General features: G+C 32.4%; 1 protein-coding gene and 1 pseudogene across 4 annotated transcripts; both read right to left on the reverse strand.

Moving 5' to 3' along the window:
• Window positions 1-623: 623 nt before the first annotated feature.
• Window positions 624-7,150, reverse strand: LOC107956419 (aconitate hydratase, cytoplasmic-like; annotated as a pseudogene).
• A 1,781-nt stretch (window positions 7,151-8,931) lies between these two features.
• Window positions 8,932-15,117, reverse strand: LOC107955709 (microtubule-associated protein 70-4). 4 transcript variants are annotated; one of them, XR_005926407.1, is made up of 13 exons: window positions 14,391-15,117; window positions 14,191-14,276; window positions 12,681-12,746; window positions 12,431-12,601; window positions 12,139-12,309; window positions 11,860-12,015; window positions 11,610-11,756; window positions 11,453-11,524; window positions 10,856-11,365; window positions 10,591-10,772; window positions 10,068-10,110; window positions 9,368-9,448; window positions 8,932-9,263 (listed from the first exon to the last, which is right to left on the reverse strand). XR_005926407.1 is itself a non-coding variant. In XM_016891508.2 (12 exons), exons 1-11 carry the CDS (start codon window positions 14,647-14,649, stop codon window positions 9,409-9,411), a joined length of 1,860 nt encoding a protein of 619 aa, XP_016746997.1. In that variant the 5' UTR covers window positions 14,650-15,117; the 3' UTR covers window positions 8,932-9,263; window positions 9,368-9,408. The 4 variants fall into 4 exon arrangements, 3 of the variants coding, with proteins under 3 accessions (XP_016746997.1, XP_016746996.1, XP_016746998.1); XM_016891508.2 differs by lacking the exon at window positions 10,068-10,110; XM_016891509.2 differs by lacking the exon at window positions 8,932-9,263 and having other exon boundaries at window positions 9,288-9,448.
• Between the last annotated feature and the right edge of the window lie 1,669 nt (window positions 15,118-16,786).

The following is a 16,786-nucleotide window of genomic DNA, read 5'->3' on the forward strand; positions in this document are numbered from 1 at the left end:
TGCCAATAAAATGTTTTCCGGAAAATGATTTCTAGAAAATGATTTACTTTTCTGAAAATGATTTACTTTTCTAGTGTTTGGATGAATCTGTGTAAAATATTTTCTGTTGTTTGGCAGATTTCCTGAAAATATTTTCCAGAAAAACTGTTTTTACATATATTAATAAATTTATATGTCATATACATAAGTAGTTCGGATTACATATGTTGGTTTTTTAGCATAAAACTAAAGGAGGAAAAGAAAAACGAATGCAAAGTAGTTTGAACAAGAAGAAAACTGAATTTGATCTCCAAAAATTAGATCTTTTCATTGACTTGAAAAGTATTTATATGAAAAGCATTTATGTTACAATGAAATATGGCAGTTACCTAATGTATAACTGCTCCCACTAATACATGACTAAAGCTTAGCTAGAATTGCACACAAAATGTAGTGACATACTAGCTATAACATTAAACATAAATCAACAACTACTCCTACTAACTTTAAAAATTGAAGGGGGAAACTACCAAGTCCCGGTAATGGGAAATTTTCGGCTATTTGATAGCCTTATTTTTATTTACATCTCACATTCTACATTTGATGGAAATCTTGGAAAGCTAGGCTCCCAACCCATGGATTTACTACTTAATCAAGTTTCTGATAACATATGGAAGTATACCACCATTATTGAAGTAGGCCAATTCAACCTGCAGTTTCAATCACAAGGTTCAGTTTTAGTATTATAAAGTCCCAAAAAAAAACGTATAGCATATAAACTTTTTAAACTGTTCTCACCATGCTTATATGTAGTGGCATTTGATGCAAGAAATACATTAGTTCAAGGGAATCACATCACATCTCAAGCATTAAATTGCTTGGAGTACAAGATAAATATGTACACTTTCCATCAGTAAGTTGCCAAGCATAAAGTTGCCAGGCATAAAGATACAAGGTATGTTATTTGGATTTCGATGTGCATTGCATGATTATGTGTCCGAAACAACTATGCTTTAAAAAAAAGTTTATCTATATATTTGAAAGGTCTTTGAAAGATCATATTCTGATATTCATATCTGAATGTATTGGACATGGATTTTGGATGGAAACTTCAAGAAAAGAAAGAGTTGAAGCAACATAGCAAGATTGGAAATAAGTAAACTTTGATTTCTGTAGATAAACATGTCATGTAAGGACTAAGGAATTATCTTACTCGGACTTAAGGACAAGTATTAAATAGATTGTGTCTTAGATAAACATATTTTAATTTTAATTTTTTATATATATTAAAATATCTTATTTTCATATTCATGTCTGAATATTTGTCAAAATAGATGCTTAAAGAAAAAAAAAGAAAGAGAGTAATGTATATTTCAGACAAGGAAGAATGTTGAAATGTCCAGGCAGGGATAATCAGACAATAGCAGATTATGAAAGACATTTATGATGGATTACGTTGCTCATAACAAATTATTGTGAAACGATTTATTACCTCAGTGTCGAAGTGGACAGTGCAGGTGAAAGACTTCCCATTATCAATTGTGACAGTAACATCTTGGCGGGTCATATTTCATTTATTTTGCATGGGAGATCAATGGTGTAACGCTCGTGACCTGTTAAACCTGGTGTGTCCACGTCCTCACTAGACTTGAAACAAAGTGGAATGATTCCCATTCCTACCAAATTACTGTGATGGATTCTTTCAAAACTTTTTTCAATTACCGCTTTTACTCCCTGTTCATACAAAACATTAGCACGTTACTTGAATTCGGGACTAGTATCAGATATAGATATATGCCTCATACATGAATGTTCATGTAATGCCCCCTACCCGTATTCATTGCCGGAATAGGGTACGAGGTATTACCGGAGTTTACAATTTTTTTTTATATTCAATATAGCCCCTTTATAAATATCTAACCTTCCCTGCAATATTAAATCGAGACCAATCCACTTCAACCAAACCAATTCAACATATTTTCAAGATAAATTCATGCATATTTATAAGATAACGTCATCACATACCCAAAACCAGGTTTGTTAACCATACTAATGGCTAACTTTATATTCATTTCACGTTAACATTTACTTTATTAGCTTATACATGCCATTGATTTCCAAAATAAAGTTTCTTTATATACCGAAATCCTGAGGTTGATAGTGTGATGTGTCTCCGACCAAATCCGACCTCCGAGCTCTTAACACTACAAAACAGGGAAAAAGGAAACGGGGTAAGCACTTCGTGCTTAGTAAGCTCATGTAACAAGAATTATACTTACCTAATATTTTCAATACAATACAATAAACATTCATATATCCATTCAATGCATTATTACCCTAATATGCATAAACTCAACATTCAAGTTAGTACAATAATTTCCATGTACCAATAATATATACCATGATTGATGAGCTCATCAATATCATAATTTCCATTTCCTTATTATTTTTCCATATTTATCCTGTTGAATTTATCGGAATTTCGATGGATTTTCAGAGGTACACTTTTAGGGTACAATTCCAGGTCCGTCAATTCATATTCATGTGCGCACATTTCCATTTCAGAGAGCACACTCCCGCGAACCTCAACCTTGCAGCGGGATTACCAGTCCAGGCTAAATCCCCTGCAATATAAACTCATAGAGTATTGTCGGGATTACCAGTCCAGGCTAAATCCCCTGCAATGACAATTACTCTAATGAGCTTGGATCTGAATTACCAGTCCAGGCTAAATTCAGACCCTAATTCGGATTACCCGTCCGGACTAAATCCATTTTACACATATTCTTCGGGAGGGCTATATCAGGATAGGATCACTCGTCCGGGATAGATCCTTTTTACCGTCAATTCCTTTTCAGAGATCCATCGAATTTTCCTTTCATTCAAACGAGATTTCTTCCCATTTTATCAAATATATCAATGTTTCATTAATTTTCATACAATGAACATTCAAATCATATTCACATCAATAACATACAATCTCAAGCAATTTAAGAATATAATTCAAGTTACATGAACTTACATTGATACTTGTTTGTAAACAAAAAAAAATCTACTAATCCCGAAATTTTTCCTTTTCTCGATCTAGCTTTGTATTTGAATCTTCTGGATCTAAATAAATAAATTTAATTATCAATTTAATACATTTCATGTTCATATGCAACATTCTCTATAATTCAACTATTATTATTTATAGTTTATTCAAAGCTATCTATTTAAGTCATAGTCAATAAATTATTTATAACTTGAGCTACAGAACTCCAAATTAAGATCCGTTAATTTTTCCTAATACTAGACTCATATATCTTCTTACCATAAAATTTTCAGAATTTTTGGTTTAGCCAATAAGTACAGTTTATTCTTTAAAGTCACCCCTGTTCTGCTGTCTGACAGTTCTGACCCTTCTTCACTAAAAATTAATTATCTCTTCATACAGGATTCAAATGATATTCTTGTTTGTTTCTCTTAAAAATATACTCATCCAGGATTTTATACATATAAATTTAATCCACTAATTATTTTTATTCAATTTTTTATGATTTTTCAAAGTCAGAACAGGGGAACCCGAATTCATTCTGACCTTGTCTCACAAAATTCATTATATCTCAAAATTTACAAATTCATTGCTTACACTATTTCTTCTATGAGAAACTAGACTCAATAATATTTAATTTCATATATTTTCATATTCTAATTCGATTTCTAAAATTTATGGTGATTTTTTAAAGTTAGTCTACTGCTGCTGTCCAAACTGTTTTTGTGCAAGCTGTTTATTACCATTTTTCCCCTAAGCTTTTAATAAATGATAATTTCGTCCCTACTCAATTAGCCTCTCAATTGAGCTAATTTTTCTTAATTAACATTTTATTCTATCACCTTAAACTATTTTACAACCTTTAGGAATCATAATTTCAGCAATAGACTTTAATTCCAAGCATTTTCACAATTAGGTCCTAAAAATCAATTTCTATTGAAATTACCTAATAAAATCATCTCATAAACTTAAAGCTTTAATTTCATTCTATTTCATCATAAACTTACAGCACTCAACCATGGTGACTTTCAATTTCATCCGTGAAATCAAAAACTAATGAATTTAATAGTAGGACCTAGTTGTAAAAGTCTTAGAAACACAAAAATTACAAGATAAAGGAAAGGATTAACTCACTTGGTGCAAAACTTATGAAATACCAGCTTAGAGAACCCTCCTATGGTGTTTTTAGCTCCTGGAATTGAAGAAAAATGAAGAGAAATCTAGATATTTCCTATTTAGTCCTAGTTTTATTTAGTTAATTTTGCAATATTCCAATTTTGCCCTTAATTTATCAATTTTCCTGCTGATTTCATACCCTTGCCGTCCAGCCATAATAAATTTTGGGCCTAATTTCCTTTTAAATCCTTTCTCATTAGACTCTTAAGCTATTTAATCATTCTAGCGACTTTTACACCTATTACAATTTAGTCCTTTTTATTTAATTGACTACCCAAACATTAAAATTTCCTAACGAAATTTTAATACCACATTACTAACATTTCATAAATATTTATAAAATTATTTTCGACTCAGTTTTACAAGGTAGAGGTCTCGATACCTTGTTTTTACCCGATTTCTTCAATAATTTCTTTTTCTAACTAACCACTAAATCGGTAAAATTTTTTCTATCAATATTTTCATACGATTTTCCTATCATATCAATTTTCATGCAAAAATATTGAAATAAATTTCTCTTTAAATCAAATTTGTGGTTACGAAACTACTATTCCGATAACCTTAAATTTAGGCCATTACAGTTCAGCTTTTCATTTCTTAGATAACATCTCATACTTATATCGAAATATGTTCTGGACATGAATACTTCATGAAAACTAAAAAGTCAGAGTAAAATGATTACTAGAGAGAAAAGGACAAGCACAAGAGTAAAGACCAATAAGAATTTCCTTATTGTGGGGAAATTAGGACTTACCAATAGCATTGGGCCTTTGGCAGCCCAATCTCGGGAGCTACCACTTCCATACTCAGCTCCAGCCAAAACAATGGTGTCGTGTCCTGTATTTTTATACCTCTGCAATTACATGCCAATCAAAACCAAAAATTTGATTGTAAAACTAGCAAAAATGGACTAGTTTCTCTCTAATGAAAAATGGAAAATGATATGTAGTTGTTCCTATTGAAAAACAAATTGGTTTTATGTTAATTGTGGTATATATTTAACATTGAAGAACTTACCATTGCTGCATTAAATACATATAGTTTCTCTCCTGTGGGGACATGTATTGTCTTAGGTCCAACTTTCCCATTCAACAGCTTATTCATAAGGCGAATGTTAGCAAAATTTCCCCGAGCCATCACTTCATTGTTACCACGATTACTTCCATATAAATTGAAGTCCTTGCGCTCCACCCCACAGTCTAGTAAGAATTTTACAATAGAACTGTCCTTATGGATACTTCCTGCTGGCGAAATATGATCTATTGTGATGCTGTCACCAAAGTTCAGTAAGCAGTAGGCATCCTTTACACCAAGGGCACTAGGTGGCTCCATAGTCATGTTCTTGAAGTATGGAGGCTCATGAATGTAAGTCGAGTTGGGGTCCCATGAGTACATAGTGGAAGAAGGCACTGATATATGATTCCACATGGGATTTCCCTTTGTAATAACCTCATAAGTACTTTTGAACATATTCGGCAAGACCCTGGATTGAACATCCTAAACAGTAGAGAAACCCTAGTATATTAATTTCATTCTTATATGCATGAAAGTTTACATTTTATGCAAATTTTAGGGCGCATACCTCTGCAACTTCTTCAGTAGATGGCCAGATATCCATAAAATATACACTCTTACCGTCCTTCCCTGTTCCAATTGGCTCCTTATCGAAGTCAATATCAACCTAGATCATCACATTTTGAGTTTTCATCAGACTATTTGGATCATATAAAGAGAATATTAATCTTGATAAATATTTTACAAATAAAGACATCACTAATTAGATATTAAGTACAGTGCCAGCGAAGGCATAAATAACCACTAAAGGAGGTGAAGCAAGGTAGTTGGCCCTTGTTAAGGCATGAACACGACCCTCAAAATTTCGGTTCCCAGAAAGCACAGCAGCTACTATAATGTCTGTATACCATTAAAATTAACTTCAATTAGTAAGTGGAAAAATGAACATTAAATTTGGAAAAGGAATACCGCTTAACACATTAGAACTAACACAATAGTTTAGTATTTACGAGCTTATATTATCCAAGTTAAATTTTATAATGGTACATTTTCTGAAATAGCAGAGGCAACTGATTCATCTAAGTCTCCTGAATTTCCAATACATGTTGTGCAGCCATATTTAACAATATGAAATCCCTGCTTATTCAGATATTCTTACAGCCCACTGGAACAAATCTATATAGTTAATAATTATCTCATAATTATGTAGAAATATTCTACAAATGTTATCACTCTAAGTCAAGTTTAAATACATCTGGAAATTAAGGAATACCTCTGAAGTAAATATTTTGTAACAACTCCTGAACCTGGTGCAAGGCTTGTCTTTATCCAAGGTTTGACCTAAAGAATAATTATGTAAGGAAATTTTTATACACATTTATATTAGCATTTGTGTAGTTCTACTGAAGAGGAAGAAAAAGAGAAAAAGAGAGAAAGAGAGGGGGGGAGGAAGTAGAACTGGAACTGTAAGGGAGAAAAAAAAACGAGAGTAGAAGAGATCGATGAGAAGGAAAGAGTAACAAAAACATATAAACAAAAATTTGGCATACTTGTAAACCAAGTTCACAAGCCTTCTTTGCAACAAGACCTGCCCTAAGCATGACATTAGGGTTTGATGTATGTTAGAAATCAAAGAACGATCATCGCCTTAAGCCAAGACCCAGCGAATAATTTATGGTAGATTTGCTTGAGAAAGAGAGAAAGAGAGGAAACGAAATAGAATATGTTGAGAAGAGAGATATGCGACAGACTTTTACCTCGAAGAGAACATGAAGAACGAAAGAAGGAAAAGGAATGAAGAACAGAAGAAGGAGAAGGAGAATGAGCCTTGCCTGGATGGAGGAGGAACTGGAAAGGTCCTTGACCAAACTTTCTCGTTGTTGTTCTTCGAAATCGCGCAGCTCTTGAGGAATTTAGGGCGGGGGGTAGGGTACCTGGCAATGGCATTGATTTGCAACCGAAGGGGAAGGGGAAAGGGCAGAAGAAGGTGTCATTTTTTCCGGAAAATGTCTTACTGAATTCAAAAGGGTAAGATATTTTCCCCAAATTGCAGGTTATTTTACCCGTGTCTTGGAAATCATTTTCCAAATGGAAAATGTTTTCAGGCTTCCAAACACTATAAAACTAGGAAAATATTTTCCTGGTAAACAAACGCACCCTAAGTTCTTTCAAGAATTTTTTTTTTAAATGTAGATTACTTCATTTTTGAGAAGAAGTAGATGTCAGTCGTCATTTCAGATCAAAATCGCGTAAGTCTATGAATTTAATATCGCATTTTGCAGTGAAAAGTGGATAATTTTCATGACATGATTTTATTTTTTATCAATCAATTAAATTTGGTTTCATGTTTATGATCTTGTAAGTTTCTTATTATTTTTTTTATTTTTTATTTTATTTTTGTGCAATAAATTATTAGAAGTGATAACCTTCAAGTGTATTTAATTAATCCATATCTCTAAGTCATTAGACGATCAATCAATAGGCTCGTTTGATTGTAAAAAGTTGGACAGGATAGAGTAACATGTCCATGTCAAAAGTGGAGAGAATGTAAGAGAAGACGAGGCATATTCAATGAACTAACTTTAAAGATTTTAAATTATTAACATAAAAAAAAAAACATATTACCAAACATGTTCCCATATGATTCGATGTTGAGAATCCATATAAAGGGAACCATTAAGAAATAACGGTAAATAAGACATTTGAAGAAGATGAAGGAAGGATTTGTATGCCAATATTGGCCTTCGATAATTCGCAGGCTTTTTTAATTAATGTGAGGTCAAATTTTTTTATGGTCAAATCAACAAGTGAGGTTAGTATCAAACTATTAAATTAATAGAGGTGACAAATAAGAGAGGCTTTCTCAAAGAAGAATCGAAGAGAATAAAAATCCATAATAAAAAAAAAAAGTGAAGACTTTTACTGATATCAATAAATCTCTTATTGATTTTGACATTCAAAATTATAGGAGAATTTTGCATAAAAATATAGAATATTTATGAAGGGTTGCATGTTCATTAAGTTATCGACAAATTGTAATTATCATGTAAATCATCAATGAACTAATTCATCTTGAAATCATAAACAAAATTGGAGTATATGATTATTATATAACTATTTAATTAATTTATATAAAGATTTCTATGTAAAAAGAATTATATATATTTTTAGTATGAGAATTGTGACTCATCTCAACTATATTTATAAATTTTTTAATATAAATTATATTTAAAATTAATTTGACAATTCTTGTACATAAATTTTCTATTTCTGTCATTCATGCATAGATATATTTATAATCAAATTATTTTACGTTCTATTATTTTCAATTAATTATTTTAATTTGGTAAATTATAAATTATATATAATAACCGTCAAAGTTATTATATTTGCTTGTATCATTATTATGTCAAAATAAAGATGGAATTATTTTAATATGTAGTTCAAAAATATATAAATTATTTTAGTTTAGTTTTTAAAAAAATATATTTTATGTTATAAAATATTGATAATTTCATTATATTTATTTTTTTAATATTTATTGAGTTGACTTTAATTATTTAAAAACATATACTGAACATGCAAGGCACATGTGTAGTTGCATCATGAGTTAAAACTAGTCTAAGCTAAAAAAGAAACAAAGTTTCAAATTTGGGTTGGCGTTAGCTAAAATCTAACCAAGCCGAGTTTAAGCTCTAACTCCATCCATTTATGTAGAAGCATGCACCTTATCTTTAAACTATGATATTAACAAACTTCAAATCACAAATCAACAACTTATCTGCATATTGATATTACAAATATGAACTCCCCAGAAAAGTGGGTGGGAAAAAAGCCATTAAAGTTGCCTATACATACATATCCATAGCCACTTGCCACTCCCAAGGAAAACCCTGCCAAAGGTTAGCTCATAGTCAATACTTCCCTTCTTTTTTTTTTTCTTTTTTTTTTTTTGGCTCATCTCTAGGCAGAGGAATAAGTATTCTCTGTCTGAAGCACCACGACAACCGATTTCTTCCTTCGAATTTTACTCTTTACCAAATTTCTTCTCTTCTCTTCGCTAATTTCAGTGAACATGAGTTCATCAACACAAAAACTTATCATCTTTATAATCAATCACCAGAGAGGTAATATATAATAGATAGAACAACAGACAGAAGAGACCTATGCAAGTACTTGCGGCAGCTCCAATTAGAATTTTGCTGTCATTGAGTGCTGCGTGTTAACCCACTTCGAGATACGTTTCTGCACAAGTTTGAGAAATTTTATGTTACATTGAATGTCAATGTTTGGAATATACTAAACATGAAATCAAAGGAAAACAAGCTAGCATGTTTGCATTTACCGATTACAGGCCTCGGCTCTTGGTCAAGCAAGTCACAGAAAATCAATTAGGTGGAATATCAAACAAGAACTAACAAGTAGATTACTTTTGAAGTGATCACTACTTTAGTACCAAATTACAATGAATCCTAACAGATCAAATGACACTGATTCACATGTTCATTCATGGTCTTCAAACCATCTACAGATTGAAGGGTACACTAACGTTGATGGGGTAGCTGCAAAACTGACAGATCTCTACTTCATGCTATAAAACATTTGTGGGAGGAAATTTTGTTAAGTAGGAGAAGCAAGAAACAAAAAACGCCGTAGCTCAGACTGGAGCAGAAGCTGAATTTAGAGCAGCAACTCTTGGCTGTTACTTCGACTTGGTTGTGTTATTTTAATAAGGATATGTTCAAATTTTTTAGTATCCCCAGACCCATGTCCAAATATGTCTCGGATATAGATATTTCAAGAAAAATTAAGTCTAAGCAATTTAGACTTGGAATATGTAATTTGTTATGGTTGGAGAAATTACCCAGAGGCCTAAAGATTTCTAACTCCCCTCCTGTGACTGTACCCTGACAACAAAGCAACTATCAGTATAGCTCGTAGGTTGGTTGGACATGACAGGACAAAGCACATTGAAGTATAACGATTCTTCATCAAAGAAAAGCTAGAGGGATGTGTATGTTAGCCATACATCCCAACTCAAGAACAATAATTTTATGGAATCAAATCAAGAACAATTATTAGATGTTCTAGAAACGGGAATCTGCAAGGGACAGTTTGATTCCTTGACTTGCAAACTGGATTTGGAAGACATCTTCAAACCCGCTAGGGGGAGAGTGTTGGAAGATTTAGATAAAAATCCCTGAAAATTAGGGATTTGATTATCTTATAAATATTTGGCTTTTAAACCAAATCTGTAGAATATATTGAGGATTTACTTCTGTTCTCCAAATATTGTTACTCTAGTAGTGAGACTAATTTTAGCTTGAAGCATTATAGGAAAATGAGAATTATTAAAAGCTAAACAACTATCAGTGGAAAAAAAGCACCTTCCGGTAAGCAGCTGAGCAGCAGACCCCTTGGAGTTACCAAACCGCTTGGCCCGATTCTCATGTTCTTTCTCGACACGCATGGCAGCAACCTCTTTCTCCATAGCGGCTACTTCACGTCGCATCTTTTTAGCCTCAACTTCCATTGCCTTTGTCAATGTTTCCACCTTCTTGGCAAGCATCTGAAAAATACATGGATTACTAAAGCATTTAACTAGAATGATAAATCAATATGATGTTAGATTGAAAGAACACAAGCATCAACCTCAATTGCCTCATCCTTATCCTTAAGGCTTAGATCTTTCTCATGACCAGCTTTCCTCAAAGCTATGACCTCTTTTTGCAACAAATCATACAATACTCCTGGTACATTATCCTCTGCATCCACTGCCAGGAAATTATTTGGTTTTTCATCACTTGGTGCCTGAGCCTTTCCCTCAGAAGGCTGGTTGAGTGAAATATTTGAGTCTGTTCCATTTAAAAGCACTTTTGTCACATCTAACGATCTTGTGCCTCCATCAAATGACTTGGATGTTCCTTTAGCATGCTTCAATACTGTACTAGACGAGAAAGATGATCTCAATTGAAAGCTTGGTGATCTCTTGGATAAAACCCCATTGGGGGTAAGTTTCGAGAAGTTATCAGCTCCACCAAGAGACTGACGCCTAGAACGCCCATTGCTGACACTTCTTCCATCTGATGTACTGCGACTAACACTGTTAGAAGATCCTCTCAAGCTGTCTTCTAGAACTCTGAGCCGCAATAGATATTTCTCCTAGCAAATCAAAATAAAAGCTCTTATTCCAAACCAGCGGCATCAACAAAGAGAACAAAGTGATAATTGTCACAATCAGATTATTACTTTCAACTGTGCTTCAGATTTTGCAGTTCGCTCAGTTACAGCAAGCTTGTCACGAAGTTGCTGCATTTCTCCCTATAAGAAATAAAGTCTGCAGTAAGAGAAATGACTAATTTAAGTGCCTATAGATTTATTTGATGGAGAAACTATCCACAAAAACCTGCAAGCATCTCCGCTCTTCAAGCCATTGTTTTACAGGCATCACTTTGTCATTAGCATCTTTCCACTCATTTGCTACAACTGTGGCCACTCTATTAGCACTTACTTTTGCACGTGCCAGCTCTCGATCAAGTGTTTTTCTTTCCTCCTACGAAACACCGAAATAATCATTCATTTTGGGAAGAGCTTTAAGAGTATATCACCAGAAAGTTATCAGGAAAGCTTGGACAGTTAAAAACTGAGCACATTACATTCATCTCCTGAACTTTCCTCTGGTAGTCCCTCACTGCATTTGCAGCAGCACCACCAGCAAGAACAGCCTCTTCCAGCTCCCTAACTGTTTGCATAAGCTTTTCAACCTCTGCAACCTTTTGGCGATGCATTTTGTCCAAAATTTTGTTTTCTTCCTACCATAGACAGGTCGTAGATATGTGACTTTCGTAATCATATGGTGTACTGAGTGAGCAAAAACCTATATACCCAACTCTTGATGCACCTGAAACAGGAAATGCAAAGAATGATGGGAATACCTGGCAAATTTCTATCTGCTTCATCAATTCCTGGTTTTTATTTTGGAGATCATCTACCATGGAAGCTTTCGCCAATGCAAACTCTACAGTTCTTTCAGCATCAATTAAAGCTGCTTCTTTTGATTTAGTTAGACGATCGAGAGCTTTGTTATCATCTTGAAGCTTTGCAATCTGTAGAGAACCAAAAAAAACCTAATCAGTGGGGGAATAACCTATCACATATAAGTTTATAAAACATTCTCCAATTCCCTTGGTGAGACAGAACCAGTTGTTGAATTGTCCCAAGAAATACCTCTTGCCGAGCAAGCTTCAGCTCAGCCTCCAAGGGTGCAAGAATTGCTTCAATTGGAGGCATATCATCGTCCTTTTGAGCAGCATGAACCCTCCGCAGAGTGGCCTCAGCTGCAAACTGAGCAGCCATGGATGCCTTCTTCTCATCATTTATTTTCTTGATTTCTAGGTTCTGGAGAACATGTTTCACAACTTAATATAACAGAACAACAGAAAAATAATATGGCTTGAAGAAATTTTTGAAGTCATACCTTGCTTTCCAGAAGAGATTCTGTCAGTTTAAGCTTCTCCGCCATTTTTGAGAGATCATCAGTGAGCTATGATACAAAAGAAAACAAATTTAAAATAAAGTCAGTCTCCATCTCAATTATCAGTCTCCATCTCAATTACAAAAGGTGTTACAAAAATTCTGGGTCAGAAGACAGATATAAAACCAAATTTCAGATGTGTCCAACACCTTATATTATATATTGAGTTAGTACCGAAGAAGAAAAAAAAAAAGATACTGAAGAAGAAAAAAAAAAAAAGATAAACTAAAGCCTTTGATGCAAGAGCGTTGCGAAGTGTTGAAGACCTCTAAATTACATAAAGATCACGAATTCTCCCGAACAAGACAAGATCATTTGCAATACGCAGAAATAGCAAGTCATAAAACAAAAAGTGCAATAGATCATCAGAATCTCTCAGCATGAGAGCCAAAATTTCAATCATGAGATCACATGCTACCCTAAACCTCATCAAACAATTAAATTTAGAAAGAAAAAAACATACATGGGAAAACAATTTGATAGTTATAGGAAGAAGATAACATGCATGGAAGAACATTTGGTCTAATAAAAGAACTAACATAAGTTTTAGATTGCAGGTAGCACGAAATTTTGTAACAGCTTTAATAGTGACAAGTCAAACAACATTAGAAGACAGGAAAAAGCAACTGAACGATGCAAAACCTTAAATTAATTTTCCATAATATGCAATCTTAAAATAAAAAGATACAGATACTACAAGGAATCTGACAAAGAAGTCTGATAAAGCATTAAAAAATTATTCATAATGCTAGATGAGACGGCCCATCACTGACTTTCTAAAATTACTAACCAATAACAACGATGAAACTCTACCAAACATGACTTCAAGAGTAAAATGCACAGTAAATTGTTCACCCAAATACCAGAAAGCCAACTTTCCAACCATACAAAGAACAGAGATTTGCTATCAGCAATGAAGACACAGGCAGGCAGAGCAAATTTACATATAAAGTTTACAGGATCTACTTCAGTAAAACTACAATATACAGTGATATACAAACAGCCTATGTTACTGGGTCACGAAATGAGTGTCAGATAGGAGTAGCATTCGACATGGGTATGTTAGTTTTCTACGTAATTGGAGAGTCCGTGGAGCGTCATCATCTCCATAGACCAATGTATGGATGCGCATCAGCACTAATAATTCATGAAAATTGAAGAGTGGAGAAACATAGCAAACAGCCCCTTCTTCCATCAGTTTCAGCAGATTATCCATCACTAAACTTCAAATAAATTGAGTTCTTTTTCCCCAGAAATCAAACATCCAAAAAAGGGGAGGAAAAGCAGTGAACTTTCCACTAAGAACAGACATAATTTAACGAAAAATAAGAAAATTTCAAAACATTTCGAAATAAATTACTACTTTTAACTACCAGTATTACTAAGGCGTTTTCACAATTTAATTATTTTATTAAATTAAAACCTAATAATTAATAATAATAATTTAATCAACCTCTTCGACAGCCTTTTCTCTTAGCCTTTCAGACATCCTTAATGCCTTAATTTCGGCTTGTGCTTCTCCCAATTCTCTATCTTTATCTGTAAACATATCCAAAATATTAAAATAAAAGGAAACGGTTAACCGTTAACTAAAAGCAGCTAAATTGAACCGAATCGAGGCGAAAAACAACTAGATCGAGCCACATTCCAGACCTCTAACTTCATTCTCCAACCGATTAAGCTCAACTTTCACCGGATCCGAACCGTGAAGCAACGTAATGAAGTCGTTATCCGCATCGAAGCTAGGTCTGACAGTTCTCCTCCTCGACGAACCTTTCCCTCCACTCTCCTTAAACGACGCCGACACCGCCAAAGGCGGAGGTGCTCCCGACGTGGTCGAAGTCATCCTCACCGGCGACTCACTTCTCGCATTGCCTGTTACCTCTGCCGCTTCGCCGGCAATCTCCGCCATCTCTGATCCAAACACTTCCTCTCACCACTTCAAATACAAAAAAAAAAAAGAAGAAGAAGAAAAGTAACTCTTTCCACGCAGAGTAGTTCTCTTCACATCTAAACCTTGAAGTGGATCCAAAACGATAGGGTTTGAAAATCAGTTGAAATACACAACTGCTCAGCAGATTCTCAGATAATAGAAAAGATAGAGTGAAGAAGAATGGCTTTAGAGCTGAGACAGAGATAAATCAGTTATATATAAAATAATAATAATGTTATTATTATTATTTTCTCTCTGTAGATTATGGATTTTAAAATCTGGTTACAATGACAGAGTGAGGAGAGAGAAAGGAAGAGAAATGAGTGATGGAGACTTAATTAATTAAATTAAATTAATGGAGTTGCTGAAATTAGAGATTACTGTGTGTGTTTAAGAAGTGAAATCTGCTGCTGGTTGCGCTTCGAAAATTGATTCCACCTCTTTCTTTTTCCGATGCTTAAAATTGCGACAGCCTTTTTCTATTTTCTCTTTTCTAAAATTACGTTCGCGATAAAAATTAAAATATATCTTTCAGAATTTTCCAAATATTTTTTGACTTCTGATTATTTTTAATTAAATAACAAATTACATTCACAATAAAAATTAGAATAAAACAAATTATAACTGGGATTCGAAATTTGCTATTTTTGGTAGCTGGCGTGTCTCGGTTACTTTACCCAAAGGGGAAAAGTTTGATAGAAAATCTCTATAAATATTATTGGCAACTCGGATTTAGCATTAAGCAATAGTGTTTGAACTTTGTCCTATTTGTGCAATTAATTATAAATATAATATTATGTTGTGCACATTATGATTAGAGTTACATATAAATCGGATCAATTGAAATTCGATTTCAAAATATATTTTAAGTTAAAAGTCCATTTTCAGCCTGAGTTAGACTGTTGCTCGTTTTATTATTTTAAAATAATAAAATAATAAAATATATTTTAATTGTTATTTTATGTTTTTTTATTTTTTTATTTTTTTAAAAAATAATTTTTATTATTTAAATTAAATTTAAACTGAGTTAAACTGAATCGACCTAAAGTGAAAAATTATTATCTAAACCTAACTGAAATTGGGTTAGGTGAATTATCTAACTTTTGAAGAGGTCTAATCACAAATTATTGTGATACGTGAAAACATTTATGTCCAACAAAACCAAATGCTAAGGTTTTACAAAATATAATTTAAATCAAAATAAATTTTATTAGAGACTCACACATAATTTATATTACATGTATCTCAAATTTTTAATTTTAAAAGTTTTATTTTTACAATTAAATTAATAACGTATTAAAAGAATTTGAGTTTTTTTATTTTTATTTTTTAAGAATGTATTCAAAAAATTACTGGACAATTGGATTTGGTGCAAGTATTTGTAGATACAAATATGTGGTATGTTTGATTTACACTATCCACTTCTCAAAAAAAGTGTGAGAATTGGGTAATCACACAAGTAATTTATAAATAATTATACTCAAATCAAATGATCATAAAAAATTTTAAACATATTCTTGAATTAAGTTTAAAATGTTATTTTTATACATTAATAATATTAGTGTTTTAATTTTTTTAAGTTATATTTTATTTACTAATCTTATTAAAATAATTTGAAATTTTTATTAACAAAAGATAATTTTTCATACATTTTGACATGCTAAATAATTAATAAAATTATATATTATTTATTACTAATTATTTATACTTAATTAAGAACCAATCAATAATAACAACTAGTATACATTATGAAATGTTAGAGTAATTAGATAAAATTCTATTATATTGTCAAATTTTTTTGGTCTAGCATATTACATACGATGGTTTAATTTTAAAATTTTTATTTAAAGTTTTATCTCTAAAATTATAATTTTTAAAATTTAAAATTATGTAGTTGTATAATTATTATCGGCACTATTAAAAACACATCTAAATTTTTTTATAATTAGAGATATAATTATGTTGATAATAATTACAATTTTATTCTAGAACCATGTAGTGTTTAAATATGCCCAAAAATAAAAAGAAAGAAAGAAAGAAAGAAAGATATACTATAATAAATTTTGAATTATGCTTGAATTTATAATGTTTTAGTTTTTATTAAATTCAAACACGT

Source organism: Gossypium hirsutum, chromosome A05 (genome assembly GCF_007990345.1).
Source record: "Gossypium hirsutum isolate 1008001.06 chromosome A05, Gossypium_hirsutum_v2.1, whole genome shotgun sequence".
Taxonomy (NCBI): domain Eukaryota; kingdom Viridiplantae; phylum Streptophyta; class Magnoliopsida; order Malvales; family Malvaceae; genus Gossypium; species Gossypium hirsutum.

What these genes read in the sequence shown, in the direction of transcription:
- LOC107955709 (XM_016891508.2), bottom strand. Translation starts at nt 14,649, where the DNA reads ATGGCGGAGATTGCCGGCGAAGCGGCAGAGGTAACAGGCAATGCGAGA. An exon ending in AGCAGATAGAAATTTGCCAG is followed by an intron (nt 12,016 to 12,138) that starts GTATTCCCATCA and finishes TGTCTATGGTAG; the next exon opens with GAAGAAAACAAAATTTTGGA. An exon ending in GGAAAGTTCAGGAGATGAAT is followed by an intron (nt 11,757 to 11,859) that starts GTAATGTGCTCA and finishes GGTGTTTCGTAG; the next exon opens with GAGGAAAGAAAAACACTTGA.